Here is a 15,840-nt window from a genome sequence, read left to right as displayed (position 1 = left end):
GCTTCCGGCAGCGCCGCCCCGCCCGCTGCCGCCCCTCGCCGCCCGCCGTCCGTCGCACGTTTCGTTACGGCAGACAGGCGGCGGGGCGCGCTTTCTTGTCGAGTTGCACTGTTTCTCCTTCTCGTAGGGCTTCACTGTACGTGGTCTGCCGTTCTCCGCAAGTGTGTGATCTCTCTCACCGCCGTCCCGGTCTCCTGGGGCTTCCCCTGCGCCCCGCCGTCGGGAACGCCGAGCTCAGCTCCCGCTCCTCAGGCTGCTCGTTGCAGGCCATGAGCTCGGGTCGCAGCAGACGAGAGAGTAGCTTTCCGCTTGGGTTGCGAGAGCACCGCGGCAGCGGGGAAGGAAAGGGTTACAGGAAAGCAACCCACTCTTTTCTCCTGGCAGAACTAACCGTGCGGCTGCTTACTCCTAGCTCCTCAGTAAGGACTTCGATCTTCCCTAGGGAAAACCGGTGCTGATAGCTCAACTAGAGATAGATCCTGTTATAGAGGAAGGCGAAAAGGAATCGGGTAAGGGGTTTAACGTGTTTTACTGCCTTAAGCAAATACATGTGTATAGAGAAAGAAAACCTGTTCAGTTATCTGCAAAATAGTTCCCTGCATGGGCAGATTTTTAAGCTGAAGTTACTTTAAAATCCCCCAGAAAACACCCGTTTTTTCCAGCCATGATGTTCATGGTTTGTGCCCTCTTGCCACTGTGAAATTGTGTCGTAAAATGCATTTTTATTTGATTCCTTCCAATGCAAGACAGCTCAAAGATAGAGGCCCCAAGGAAGCTCCATTCACTGCTGTTGTCTCAGAATTCAAAGCCAAATTGGATTACTTTAACAGCCCTCTCTGGTATTACAGTTGTACTCTGTACAAAATGTATGGCTCTGTAAAAAGATGCTCTGTGCTGAGCACAGCCTGTGTCTTACTGTGAACAGTGAGTTTTTCAGAACCGAGTGGCACTGCTGAAATGCAGTTGAATATTGTCATTAGTCACTGAAGTCGATGACTGAGGGTTATATTTCATACCAGCTGACTTGCTTAACCAGCTGCTGTGTTCTCTTCTTTATTGAGGAGGAAAGCACACATGGTTATTTAAGGTATTGCACTTGGTTGTCCTTTCAAGTGTCTTTCTCACAGCAGCTTCACATCACTTATCATGCTGAAAATCAGGAAGGTCCTTCATTGGTTTAAGTGAAGTCAAGGCAGGACCTTTCATACTTTTCTTGCTCGAAGTCTCAGTTTTGTTTTTTCAGTTGCAAAAGCAATAAGCAAACACTGACAGTTTTCATGGCAGCAGTAGGGAACATCCAAACCAAGCTGAATGATACAAAACATTGGTCAAGCAAAGAAGCTGCTTTAATACTCATAGGTCAATGTGAATCTGATTTCCCTTCATTATCAGGAATGGTGTGGCCAGCAGGAGCAGGGAGCTCATTCTGCCCCTGTACTCTGCACTGGTTAGACCACACCTTGAGTGCTGTGTTCAGTTCTGGGCCCCCCAGTTTAGGAGGGACATTGAGATGCTTGAGCGTGTCCAGAGAAGGGCGATGAGGCTGGGGAGAGGCCTTGAGCACAGCCCTACGAGGAGAGGCTGAGGGAGCTGGGATTGGTTAGCCTGGAGAAGAGGAGGCTCAGGGGAGACCTCATTGCTGTCTACAACTACCTGAGGGGAGGTTGTAGCCAGGAGGAGGTTGCTCTCTTCTCTCAGGTGGCCAGCACCAGAACAAGAGGACACAGCCTCAAGCTGTGCCAGGGGAAATTTAGGCTTGAAGTGAGGAGAAAGTTCTTCACTGAGAGAGTCATTGGACACTGGAATGGGCTGCCCAGGGAGGTGGTGGAGTCGCCGTCCCTGGAGCTGTTCAAGGCAGGACTGGACGTGGCACTTGGTGCCATGGTCTAGCCTTGAGCTCTGTGGTTTGAGCACAAAAATGAGGAGAATGGAAGAGGGAATTGGAGCAGGCGTGTTTGACAAATGGAGAGGAATTTAGGGGGCAGACTCTTTAATAAGCCCTGTAGAAATAGGACAAGGAGTAAGAGTTTTAAACTAAAGAAGGATTGATTCACAGTGGACATAAAGAAGGATTTTTGTACAGTGAGGGTGGTGGAACAGATTGCCCAGAGAGGTTGTAGGTGCCCCATCCTTGTGAACATTCTAGGTCACATTGGATGGGGCTTTGAGCAACCTGATTTACAGGCTCACAGGATATTAGGGGTTGGAAGGGACCCAAGGACATTATCGAGTCCAACCCCCCCCCACCCCAGCCAAAGCAGGACCACACAATCTAGATTTAGTTGAGTATGTCCCTGTTTATTGCAGGGTGTTGGACTAAATGACCTTCAAAGGTCCCTTCCAGGTTCTATGATTCTGTGGATTTTAAAACAGGGCATGAACCAATGGTGTTAGGGCAAGTCAGAGAGGAGACAGATCTCTGTCACAGATGCATGCATTGGGGAAGTAGCTCTGGCAAGACGCAAGGTTGCAAGAGAGCTGAGCAAGAAGCCAGAGAGTAACAAGGAATTGTGCATGTGAAGGACAAAGCAAGAGGTAAACCAGGGTAAGGATCTGGAGGAGAAAAATATGAAGGGCAAGGAAAATGGTTAAAAGACATTAGCAAAATGGATGAATGAACTCCAGCACTCTGCAGTACAATCCCAAAGTGAGCAGGCCGCTGAAATGCTCTGATTGACATGCAGAGATACTGCCGCACACATCCCAAAGAAAACTTATCACACTGCATTCAACATCTACAAACAAAGAGCTGATTAAGTAGTTGATGAGCTTGGCAGAGGGCTTGTGTTTGCTCTTGCAGCACATTGAAGTGAACACTCTACACGGAATGATTTATGGCTGAATTGTGAAGAGAGACAACAAATGATAACACAAGGAGCTCAACTGAATTGTTTGTAAAGGTGCAGGACATATGGAGGTTACAACAGTTGGTAAATGAAGAGGATAGGTCAAAGGACTATGGGGCTGCAGGTACAAAAGCACTACTTCAAGCATTTCAGACCAGCATCAGTACCGAACATCAGCCATCTTTCCATCCAGCTCTCAAACTGCTACATGAATTTTTATCTCTAGATTTATAATCTAATAATAGGCACCTGCCAGAGCTCTCTATACCTTTGCAATGTATCATGCAGGAGAAAAAAAGGAAAATCTAGTAGTTTCTCCAAACCTAAAGCAATAAATAAAGCTGATGTGTGTTTTCATTCATCTTACTAAACACTTCACAAAAATCCCTTTCCATGCTTATAAGAAAATGATACTTTCAGATTGCTTTCAGGTTTATTGGGGAGGGTGAGTTGATTTTATTTGGGGGGGCTTGTTTGTAGGAATGCAATATAAGACAGAATAATAGCAAGCAGTGTATAAGCAGTTGACCTTCATAACCACAGCTTCAGGATGCCTTCCATGAGGGAGGAAAGATAGTGGGATATCTGGCTAAGGGGAAAAACAAGGCATGAGGTATGTAAAAAGCTGAGCTGTACTTGCCTACATTCTGCTAATGTGTACATGTGTGCTCTGTGCTTAGTACTATATCAACAGGGTTGTAATGAACAATAAAGGTCTCCAGTGGGATTCATATTCAATCCTGTGGAGTCCATGTCATCCCTTGCCAGCATTTCATAGAATCATAGAATCAACCAGGTTGGAAGAGACCTCCAAGATCAGCCAGTCCAACCTAGCACCCAGCCCTAGCCACACAACTAGACCATGGCACTAAGTGCCTCATCCAGGCTTTTCTTGAACACCTCCAGGGACGGCAACTCCACCACCTCCCTGGGCAGCACATTCCAATGCCAATCACTCTCTCTGCCAACAACTTCCTCCTAACATCCAGCCTAGACCTCCGCCGGCACAACTTGAGACTGTGCCCCCTTATTCTGTTGCTGGTTGTCTGGGAGAAGAGTCCAACCCCACCTGGCTACAGCCTCCCTTCAGGTAGTTATAGACTACCTGATTGGGTTGGGTTTTTTTTTTTCAGGAAAGCCACTTTCAGGACTCGAATGTGTGCAGAAATGAATTTTTCATTTTCTTGGAATTCCCAATTCAGTGCCTTTGAACTCCAAACTCCTCAACATCCAATACCACACTCTCCCAATTAATTCTTGCTTTGTCATCTGTTCTAGGAATGTGCCCAGAGATGATGCCATGTCTGATAGTGTATCAGAAAACACAAATATTCTGAATTTCTTACAGGTGGTTGTTGGGATTTTTTGTGATCTGTAGGAGATAGCATACTAGAGACCTCAGACAGTGTAGTAGGTCATCTGGGAGGGTTTATGGAAGGCAGAGCTGGAATTGGCAATAGCTGCCTGCGAGGAATAAGGGAAATTTAGGCTGGAGGTGAGGAGAAAGTTCTTCACTGAGAGAGTCATTGGACACTGGAATGGGCTGCCCAGGGAGGTGGTGGAGTCGCCGTCCCTGGAGCTGTTCAAGGCAGGATTGGACGTGGCACTTGGTGCCATTGTCTAGCCTTGAGCTCTGTGGTAAAGGGTTGGACTTGATGATCTGTGAGGTCTCTTCCAACCTTGATGATACTGTGATACTGTGAAGTGGAATCTATCTCTATTGCATTGAATAGGAGCATGGTGCAAGGTCTTCCAGCTCTGCAAGGAGAAAGCAGAGTATTATAACTTAAGCGAGCAACCTGATACTGAGATCACAACAAAACTGTGTCATTAGTCCCCAGATCTGAAACACATCAAAACACCTTTTGCAGACATTCACTGGAGCAACTAAGTTTCTTTTTATCCCAGATAGAAAGATCACAGGAATGACTTTTCATGGATTGTGTGCTGAGGAACAATGTGCAATAACTTTGTATTTATTAGCTCTTGATTAGGAGAACTATTTATAGAGATGCTGTGGTGACATTAAGTAGACTCGTTTCATTGCAGCTTTTTCAGCTCTATGGATCTGGAAATTTGTTTGTAGTGCCAGTAATGGGATTTGTTTTCTATTCAGTTGTTACCTTAATTGCACCATTTTGCATTCTTTCTCCTTGTTACACGTCCTGTATGTTTTGCTGACAGTCTTAAATCAGTCAGTTAAGAAATTCCTGGCTCTGTTTTGACATTTCCCAGGAGGATATTGGGGTTTGTATCAAAAAGCTGCAAATAATTACTCTGATGAAGGTCATGATACCTTTGGCATTCTTCTCACATCTTTTCCATCAGTAGGAGAATAATGCATGTTTCCAGATTTCTATTTTCAATCTGTACTGATAAGATTTTAGTAGAGATTAAAACAAATAAACATTAAAAAAAAAACAACCAATAAACAAACAAAACACCTCTATTTCTCTTATTTTTATTCTTTTAGCAGAAATTTTATCTCTCTAGTAGCTGGAGTTTCTCCAAGCTTTTAATTTGTCTGGTTTCTCATTGCTACTATGTTTTGCAGTTAATTACAATTTCCTCTTTATTGATGGCTGGGATTAGGCTAGCTGTTTGTGGTGGTAGGCTTGATGGGGCAAACATGGGCTTATCCATGCCCAGACATGTTTGCCTGCCCTCCCACCTCCTTCTGTGCTGGGGAAGCAACCTTGGGAGGGTAGGGTGAAAGCCCTGGCATTGCCTAACAGGGTGAGGCCTGGCAAAGTGCCATTCCCATTGGCTTATCGATGTCTAATGCCCCAAGGCTGGATATTGATAAAAGGGATGAGCAGGTAGCACAGGGGCTGCTGCTGCCTCATTTTGCATCCCGAATTTGCCTGGAGAGCTTACCAGGGACAGGCTCCAAATGCCTGCATGTGGTTGCCTTGCATAGCCCCCAGCATGACGCTCTGCTGAGACCCTGTGCACCTCAAGACATCCTGCCTGCCCCTGAAAGTCTTCCTGCTAAGACTACAAGTCCTGGAGATACACAGATTGTCCAGAGGAGCCAGGGACAAGCTCAGAGATGTCTGCCTCCTTTCAACAGAAGCCTGGGAGAAATCAAGTCTCAGTGGCCAATGGGACAAAGTTCCACCTGCTTTGAGTACTGCCTGAGTTACAATTCTGTGAGTAAATACTTAAAAGCCTCCTCCAGTATAATATTTGCATCTGCCACTTTAAGACATAACTGCTCTAGTTTTGCCTCTGCCCTGCAGGGATAAATTTCCAACCTGTGCATTGTTTTTTGAACCTGTGACTAAGTTTCTGTTGAGTTTCAATGTTAATGAACAGTTTGCTATCCAGTTCACCTGGATAGAAAAATTAATACAGATTCTTAATTCTGCATAATCCTTCACACTGTTGCCACCCTTGCATCACATGCTGAGAGACACACAGTATGACTATCTGTAAAACTCAATTATTTCTTTATGAAAATAATCAATTGAAGGAGGCCTGTAGGTGCAGTTAATACTTAGATGTACAGTTTAATTTCTGTATACCTACAGTAAACTCATCTCCCTCAACCTCTTCCCTTTCTGCTCCAGTTATGTGTAGATTTCCTAACTCACAGAAGTCTTGCAGAACTCAAAGCCATGGTAGAGGCAAGCCTGAGGCACCTGATGCTCTTCAATAATTTCATTCAGTCAGATTTCCAACATCTACACATTCCTTCCTTAGAAACATCTCTTTTGGCATGTCCCAGTACCAAAGCTTATCTTGGAGACAGGCCATCACCACTATTTTCACTCCCCCAGTCTGATTTCAAATGTTTACTTCCAAAGTGCTGGTGATTCCAAGATCTCTAGATCAGTAGAAGGAGTCATTCTCACTTTTGAGTAGCATGCTACCAAATGCAGTTAAGTTTACAAAGCAGCATCATGCCACTTCAATCCACATAATTCATATGCATGTGTGGAACAGTCTCTGCAATACCATTTGCAACCTTGTCATGAATCTACTGAGCATTAGATCATCAGCAAAGCTGCTTCTTAGCTGACACAGAGATTGGTGATCACATAAACATAACTGGAGTAACAAGCCTTTTTACTGGGTTTTATTCTTGTGGACAAATCATGAACATTACATTCATTGCTTCATCCATTCATGAAATGGAACGATTCTTTAATGAATGTATTGCATGAAAGAAGTTCTGATTGAAAGTGAGGAAGGCTGCTCACTGAGACTGAAATGGCAATGGGAATTCAAGTCAGATGATTAATTATCCAAAATGGAGTGTGGCCAAGATGCTGCAGTTCTTCTGAGATGTGTCAAGGGATAACTCACAATCAAAAGCTGTTCTAACCTTGGCTTCATTTGCAAGCTTTCTTCTTAATCTTCACCTCGTACCAGGAGGGCACAGCAGCTCTGCTATTCCTCAGAGCAAAGAGTGCCATCTACTGAAGCACCAGAAGTAACTTCAGATCTTTTACCTGGTTTTGTTGGATGTATCTTTTCTAGGTGGTGAATGAGCCTGATATTGCTTGGCTTCATGACCGAAGACTCAGAAGTGCTTCTGGCTAAAAATTGTAACTCCAACTGAAACTGGAAAATAAAAATGTAAGACAACTTTTTTCTTTGTTCCCTCCAATCCCCCACCCTCAGAACTGAAAATCAGAGATCAAATTAAAATTATGTATAATGCCAACATTTAGAAGGGTCCACACATTTAGAAGTTACCTAATTATCTCTGTAATATGCAACCAGACAAGAATAGGAAACAGAATTAAATGAATATTCAAAAACCTACTAGTATGATGCCACTTAGCTGACATTAGCAAACAAATGGAACAGTTTTACAGAAGGAAGAGATCTAGACACACCTGTGTCTAGATTGTCTATTTATTGAGTAGCAATCTCTGACAAATAATAAAGGAAGGAATCTTGAGCATATGCAATGTGATTAAAAGGAGATGAATATATTAAAGATTTTTTAAAAGCAGCTGGTGTCTTCAGGATGACCAAGAAAGCACTTATCAGTTATGGTAATACACTGATAAGGGGCTGGGCTGGAAAGGAATTAAAGCCTCATGAACAATTTTCCTGCCAATCAAGATTACATTTTCCAGTGTGGACTGCTTCTGAACTGAGGCTGAAAATTCCTCCATTATTCTAAAAATAAGTATAACTAAAAATAGCACCAAGACTGTGAAAGAAATGACAGATGTGCAATCAGAAAAAGATGATTACAAGAATAAGCTGTACTAGAATCACAATTCCAGGTAGGGATAACAGAGGAGGTCTCCTTTGTGTAAATGAAGACATCTTTGCCATGATAATTTCTGTTACTGTAGAAAGATTAATGCAATCCAGCAAATTGCAGCTTTGTAACTTCAGTCTCTACACATATTTGCATGAGTGTGCTGCAGTGACAGGATTAGTATGTGCAGGATAAAAACTGACCAAGTACAGACTTGTCCAATCCCTGGCCCAGTGCTGCCCATTGTGCTGGGAACAGGGGGTGGGACAAGCAGAGACTGTCACTGCAGCAGGCATGACCCTTCCCACTGCTCTGGTGTGCCTTTGGAGCCCTGCAGGTGGGAAGGAGTGCGTTGGAAGAACAACCGCCTTCTGCAGCCTTAGCTGCTGTCAACCTCCCAAGCTGTCACTGAATGACATCTTGTTCTTTGTCTGTGTTTTGGCAGTGGGAAGGTAACTTATCACACAACACTAATGGGATGAGCAGTCTTGAGGGGACTAGAGACAAAATCCTTCTGCACCTAAGAGGTTCATATTTATTTCCTGTCCTCCATGGACCTACTAATTTTGGCTGCACAGAGAGGAATCAGCCCTTTCCCAAGTATACATAAACATGGAATTGTATAGCATTCCCATTTTTGTGGTGTCTGTATACTTTTGTGCATGGGTAAATTACAGGTGCATGCATGCAAAGAAAAAAAATACTTAAACATACCAACAGCTCCAGAGGTTATCAGAGGGTTGTGCACGCCAGTGCCAAATTACAGTCCTATCTTCAGGCAGAATTCTGTGCTAGGTGGTGGCACAGCAGAAAAAAAAGACAAAAGTGAGAAGTGTTTTCAAAAGACCTGCCCATCTGTCAAAAAATGCTTTCACACAGGCTATAGTGAATATCTTATTAGATTTTTTGTTGTTGGATTATCTTACTTTAAACTACATATGAAAACTTATAGCTAGATAGTTTTAGAATTGGTATTATCATGAGGCATTTGTGTCCAGACGAAGATCGGGAAGAAAGCAATGTGGTCTCACTGCCAAAGTTATCTTCAGCCTGGTATTAATGTGATGTTCCAGTCCTTAACAACTTAAGTAACATCCAAAGAATCACAGAATCATTGAGGCTGGAAAAGACATCTGAGATTGAGTCTAGTCTATAACCTAACTCCACGACTTCAGCTAACCCATGCCACCAAGTACCACATCCAATCTTTTCTTAAAGACCTTCAGGGATGGTGACTCCACCACCTCCCTGGGCAGCCCATGCCAGTGTCTAATCACCTTTTCTGTCAGAGTGCTTCCTAATATCACCCTTTCTGTGCTTCTTAATATCCAACCTAAACCTCCCCTGGTGCAGCTTCAGACCATGCCCTCTTGTCCTATCTCTGGTTGCCTGGGAGAAGAGCCTGACCTCCACCTGACTACAAGAAGATTTATTACTAGCCAAATGCATCACCTCGTTTTCCAGTACATCTTTTGGTTCCCTCTGTTGCTACATGTCACTTCATGTGGGTACTGCAGACAGTGCTAGCAAATCTACATGTCAGGCTGCAACAGTTGAATTGGCAAGTCCTGCAGACCTTTAGCAACCTTACATACACAGACTCAAAGTATTGAAAAGCAGAGGTAGATGACTCAGCTCTACTATTTAGACTGTTTAGCAGATCAAGTGACTGTAAGGTTTAAAGGACTTAAGTTGTAGGGGCTGGAGGAATCCATGCATTTTTTATTCCAAATAGATACTTACTCAAATGATAATCATAGTGCCAAGAATAGGTCAGCACACTGTGATGCTTAATAACAACCACTCTTAGCTGTACGTGCAGGCCTGAGCTGTCAGAGTGAGTTGTGACATAGCTTTTCCTTCAGGCCCCTGGGAGTGATTGTAAGGTTTTCAGTCTTCTTCTGAGGCACAGAACAGCAGGTCAGTGGAGAAGGAGATCCCACACAGACAATCTGTTCTAATTGCAGTCTGATGGACCGGGTCTCGGTGGAACTCGGTGCTGCCTAGTTGGCAGCTTTAGCAAAATGTAAGTTCTCTTTTGTCTTTTCCCAGATGAGAATAACAGTAAGGAAACCTGTCTGCAAATGCTAGTTCCTGCACCAGGACTCCCAAAGAAAGCCTGTGGTCTTGTACTTGTTGAAAATGGGACACAATAGCAAGAGCATAGGCTGAAGGTGTGCCCTGACTAGTGATATTAATTATCTTCTTCTGGCCTGCCAAGATCAACAGTACCTCATGAAGAATTTGGGGGCACAAAACACCTGCAGCTCTAAACATCCTCACAAAAAGAAGCTCTTAAATATTGATTTCACCTTGAGAGAGTTCTGAGAAGACTGAAACCGGAGACCTCCATACCCAAAAAGCATCTTCCAAGTTAGTCATTGCATTTTGCAAAGGAAGAGCAGTTTGAGAAGGCAAGACTACATTTCTTGCATTATGAAGACAGCTGGCAGCTGCCTTTGTAGGGTATTAATACATGGAAACAAACCTTGCTCAAATTTGGACTTTATTTCTCCAGGAAATATCAATGTTCAAAACCACACTTTTCATCCCAAATAAAAATTAGTGAAGCAAATAAAATTACTTTTAAAATAGAAGCTTTTTTTTTTTTTAAAACCTGAAAAGGATTTGTAAAGAAGTGGCTTGGCTCTGGGTCACCATGTCACAGGGATGCTGAGTGGCACTTGGCAGTGCTGTCTGCTTGTGTATAGAGTAACTGCTTATCTTCTGGTGTTATCACAGCCTCACGACGTCTGACCTACGGACAATGGCAGGGCACAGAACATAGGTAACAAACATCTGTCTTATTTCAGTAGAGGCTGAGAAATCCATCAAGGATGGCTACTTTCCCTCACTTCCAGATGGTGCCCAAGTGGGCTGTCTGGCAGAAGGAAATGAAGTCTTTACCTCCTCAGAGAGCTCCGTGACTCTAGGGGGAGAGACTTCTCGTTTGAGCGGCACATTTGGTAACACGTAGATTTATCTCCTCCTGCTTAGAGTACCTTTAAAGGTTATCACCATTTTCACACCTCAGTGAGTACCACCGCAGTCGAGTCCATCACTGCCGATCTCCATCCTCATACTTCTGGAACAGGCGAAGGGTAGCAGCAACATCAACTATAGCACTTCCTTAGTATTGCTATTTATAACCACGGCGTTTTAGGGGAAAAAAAAAAACCCAAACCAAACAAAAAAACCCCACAAACAAACAAACAAAACCCAGAAACACCAAATCCCACCCTAAAGCCCCAATGAAACACAAAGAAAAATCCAAAAGCACTTAAATATATATATATATATAGTTCTTTTTTTTAAAGGGCTGGCTATGTTTCTCCTTCAGACACCTTCCAGCTGAAGCCACCCTCGATTCGCAGCCCCATGCTCCCAGTCCATGGCTGGCGGGCTGAGGGGCTTCGCCGGGGCAGCGAGGGGCGGGCCGGCCCTTCCCACCGCACACCCTCCTCCGGCCTACTGCGGCTGCCGGCAAGGCCGCTGCAGGGCGGCTCCCCGGCCCGGGAGCCTCCGGAGCGGCGCTGCCCGCCGTAGCAGGACTCAATCGTTTGGTCGCCGGGAGGAAGTCCAGCCCCTCCCCGGCCTGCCCCGCTCATTAGCCCATGACGGGAGAACGGGGGGAGGCAGGTCCAGCTGGCTCAGGGCCCGCCCCGCCGTCTCTCCGCCCCTCCCCGGTCCCATTCATTCCCAGCCCCTTCCTCTGCGCTCCTTCCCCTTCCCCGGCGCTGCCGGCCCGGCCGCCTCCCTATCTTCCCCGCCGAGAGCCCCGGTAGCGAGAAGGGCCCTTCGCGTCGCAGTTATGGCCGCCGAGGGGGTGGACGAGCGCTCTCCGCTGCTCTCCGCGCCCGGCTCCGGCAATGTCACCCCGACCGCACCGCCCTATTTGCCGGACAGCAGCCCCCGAGGTAAGGGTTGCCGTCGTCGAGCAGCTACCCCTGGAGCTGTTGTGGGCGGGAGGGTTGATGCCAGCCGAGGCGCCGTGGGGCTGGCGGCGGATCGGGTCGGGCCCTGGCGAAACTCGCGGGGCTCTCGGACGGAGGGTCTGGACCCCTATGCTTGCACCGGGGGACGCGGCTCCTGTGCCTGGTTGCGGTAGCACAGCGTCTACCCTCACCTTTGTCAGCGGGCGAAGACACCGGCTACGAGGGGGGACGGTATGGCCGGGGGTGACAGCGGGGCCGGGCTGCACAGAGCTGGGAGATGTGGGGCTGGGCCGTGGGGCTGCCGGCAGGGGATGCCCTCGCTTTGCCCCGGCAGTGGAGGACGAGGCGGAGGACAACAGGTAACGCAGCCGAGGGCCGGCTAGGCCCTGCTCCGGCAGCGCTCCTCTGTGAACTCTTGAAAAGGAGGCAAAAAAACCCAAACCTTTGCAGTGGGAGAACAAGCCAGAACCGGTCTGCTTGTTACAACTCGCTCACATGTCGGGGCTTGCAAGGTAATTGTCGGGCTTGGGCTCCCGCATGAATTAGGAGCAGGATTAAGTAAGAGAGCCCTTGTTGCGCACAGCTGAGCGGGGCACGGCGCGCTGCGGGCGGCAGTCGCAGAGGTGTGAGGCAGGAGTGGCCCAGCAGAACCCAGTGCGCAGATGTGAGCAGCTGTGCGCTGTGCCTGCGGGCACCATCGCAGTGCCCCGAGCCGGGGGTGCCAGCTGATCAGCTCCTATGCTGGCAGGCGAACTCACATGGGGAAAGGGCTCATTGCAGTGTGGTAGTTGAAGTCCAAAACCACTAGGATGTCCTTGCAAACACGTTTCAAGGCCATCCCTGGGTTTGGCTTTAATTTTAAAGCAAGTCGGATATTGTGGTTCACAAATCTGGAACCGGGGCTTCATGACGAGGTATTAACTTCATTGCACAGACTTGGGGGAAAATCATCTTGTTAATACATTCTGAATATTTATTCAGTAAGTAGGTGAAAGAAATGTGCTTAGAATATATAAATCAGGAGGCTTACAAAATATGTTAATAGGTTCCCCCCCCCACCCCCTTCTGGTTAAACATTCTAGAGCAGAAGGGGAGGGAAGAAAGCTGAAGGCATCGAGACTAAATAAGATTAGTGTAGCTCTGCTAGCAGTAGCCTTTAAAATGTAAGATTGCAGTCCTGATCTTGCTGGCTCCCATGTGTTGGCCTTTTCTTAAGGGTTTTTATGTCATTATATAGATTTGTGGCATATGCCTGTAACTAGGATGCTGTGGGTGAGCATCTGTCGGGTTTGAACAATATTTAAACTTGGGGAAAGCAAGTTCTCTTTGCCTTGAGATGAAAATGTTTTATCAGTTAGTGCTGTAGCTGGTACTCGCTGTTTGCTTTCATTTGAACTGCACAAATGAACATCAGCCTGAAAAACAGATGAGGCTGGGAATTATTTTGTTTGTTGGTTTTTGGGGTTTGTTGGTTTTTGGGGTTGGTTGGTTTGTTTTTTGTTGGTTGGTGTTTTTTTTTTTTCCCCAATCAAGTTGTGCAGGATTGGCATCATCCCTTAAGTAGTAGAAATCCACCTTAGTTTAAATTCTGACCTGCAGATAGACCTTATCTTGTAACTATTCCTTTTGAATACATTTCAGTCTTTTAAAAAGGTCCTTATAGATTTAAAGAGTAATGAAAGCATATTTGATTAGTGACTCTTGACCCTAGTGTAAAAGCCACCACCTGAAAACAGGCTGGATCTCAAATGATCATTTCAGTTGGTAGCTGTGCCTTGCTGTGCCTTCCATCCTTGCCTGTAACTCTTGTTAACCAGCTTGGCACTGTTGGTGGGGTGTGGTGCTTGAGATGGGGAGGAGGAACCATAGCTTTCTTGAAAGTCAGGCTTCTCTTTACAAGTTCAGTATCCTTTGTTTGATCAGTTCCCGAGTAAGCATACAAGCAAAACTTACAAAAATGTATCTGCAGGACAAAATTTTGCAGAGCTGTGACATAGATCTGCTTTTCTTGCTGTGTCTGTTATCTTTAGTGAAAGGCTCTGTGCAAGCTAACAAGCCTCTTTTAGCTAAGAGGCAATCCTTATCTCCCTAGCACAAGTCTAGACTTAGAGGGAAGGAGCATTCTCCTGGGGAGATGGACTTTTCTTCCAACCCCCTTGCTGCATCTTCCTTGCTTTTGCTTGACATCACCTGACTGGTGATTTTCCTTCAAAGGAAGGAGGAAGCCCTCTGCCCTCTACCACCTGAATGCACATTAACAGATTTATACCTATAATTACCTGCTGTGCCAAATATGTCATCCTGGATTTTACATTAGAGAGGCTATGGTTTGAAAGTAGCCTCTTCTTCCTTTGTTGGGTTACAGCTGAGACTCAGCAGACCCTTCTCAGTGTAAGCAGGTGGGTGGTTAAATACTGGTAATGGCTCTGTTCCCAGGGGTGCAAGCAGGGTGTTTTTGATGAGGACACAGAGCACAGGACTTCAGGACATTTTCACAGCAAGGGTGAGACCATCAGTTCTGCTCCCAGTAATAAAGTGGTTATTTAGTTGTTGTTTTTATCATTTTTGAAGGGGATGTGTCTCTCTTTTTTTGGGGGGGGCGTGGTGGAGTGGGTTGGTTCAGACCTTCTCAGTTCTTAGCTTCCCTCATTCACTGTCTCCCATGTTAGGATAAGGAGTTTTGGAGGTTCTCTTTATTTAATTCAAATAAAACTCAAACCAAGCTAATTTTTGTTTGGCCCAGGTAGGCTGCAGATGGTTCCCTATGATTGCTGCCCTTCAGATACAGGGTTAGAGTCAGGTGGACTTCGTAGTAAGGCACTCTGCTAATCTTGCTCAACTAATCACTTCTGGATTTCACTTTTCCCCAAGAAAAACTGGTAATATAGCTGTGGACTACTATGTCAGTTGCAGGAAATGTTAAACTTGTCCTGAAACCTCTTGTGTGCATGTGAAATGTATCTACCATCCAGTCTCGTACAACGTGATGGACTTTTATGAACTGGTTTTAGATGTTATAGTTAGCTTGAAATTCAAGCTGTCAAAAATACAGAAGTATGTTAATGTGCTTTGAAACCTTTTTATTAAGGTGTAATGAGCAAAGAATTCTGAGACAATGCCTTTATTTTTCTTATCACTTCCCTCACTCCCCAGTTTACTTCTCCTTAAACTTAATTTTGATGGCTTTTGCCTGTTAGTTTTTTTTCCTGGAGCTCTTCCAAATGCACTTTTTCTTTAAAGGTGAAAGTTGCAATGCCAATATCCCTACGGGCTTTCTACTCTGTAGCAAATGTGATTTGCTGCAGCACAGCTCTGAAAAGCAGCCATTATTTGCTTGCTATCTGAAATTTGCTGAGCCAGCAGGACAGGCAGAGCATGGCTGCTTACCTGGAAGCTGAGCAGCTCCAGTATGAGGCTGGAGGATTTACTGGCAGGATCTGTAGGTGCTCAACCACCTACATTTAACCAACTTTCAAAATCCTAAGAGCTATCACCTACAAGAAGGGTGTAGAATATTATAAATGCCTTGAAGTGTCTAGTTGCTGATTCTTAAATAGTCCAGGATTGTGGAAAACTGAAAGGCTGCTCTATACCTGTTTCTCTTTTTGCTGCTTAGTACTTCTGAAGATAATCTTTGCCTTTCCTTAGTACACCTGTCCTGTTCCCAGCTGATAGAATTGAGAAATTGCACTTCAAGTGGACAGGACAAAGCAAAGAAGTTCTGTAACATGATCATTGCTTCTCAAAAAGCAGCCTCAAAACTGAGATTGAACTGCAGGGGCATCCTGACAGAGTTTGGTCTGTTGGATGTGCCTTTTGCTCTGTGGCTACCTAT

At 45.4% G+C, this 15,840-nt stretch overlaps 1 protein-coding gene and 1 long non-coding RNA gene across 3 annotated transcripts in view; both read left to right on the top strand.

Moving 5' to 3' along the window:
- The first annotated feature begins 22 nt into the window (after window positions 1-22).
- LOC135181457 (uncharacterized) lies at window positions 23-10,598 on the top strand. The gene is made up of 4 exons (XR_010304884.1): window positions 23-509; window positions 5,767-5,998; window positions 7,332-7,430; window positions 10,123-10,598. It is a non-coding gene; the product is annotated as an uncharacterized LOC135181457 (long non-coding RNA).
- A 1,089-nt stretch (window positions 10,599-11,687) lies between these two features.
- Window positions 11,688-15,840, top strand: part of PIP4P2 (phosphatidylinositol-4,5-bisphosphate 4-phosphatase 2) — a 28,525-nt gene continuing 24,372 nt past the window's right edge. Inside the window, exon 1 of one of the 2 annotated variants that reach the window (XM_064154669.1) lies at window positions 11,688-11,987. In XM_064154669.1, the coding sequence (XP_064010739.1) occupies window positions 11,882-11,987 (106 nt within the window). In that variant the 5' untranslated portion in view covers window positions 11,688-11,881. The remainder of the gene's footprint in view (window positions 11,988-15,840) is intronic. The other variant, XM_064154668.1, reaches the window with a different exon arrangement.

The sequence above is a fragment of the Pogoniulus pusillus genome, chromosome 14 (assembly GCF_015220805.1).
Source record: "Pogoniulus pusillus isolate bPogPus1 chromosome 14, bPogPus1.pri, whole genome shotgun sequence".
NCBI lineage: Eukaryota > Metazoa > Chordata > Aves > Piciformes > Lybiidae > Pogoniulus > Pogoniulus pusillus.
The sequence above is the reverse complement of the archived record's forward strand: the minus strand, read 5'-3'. Positions and strand labels throughout refer to the sequence as shown.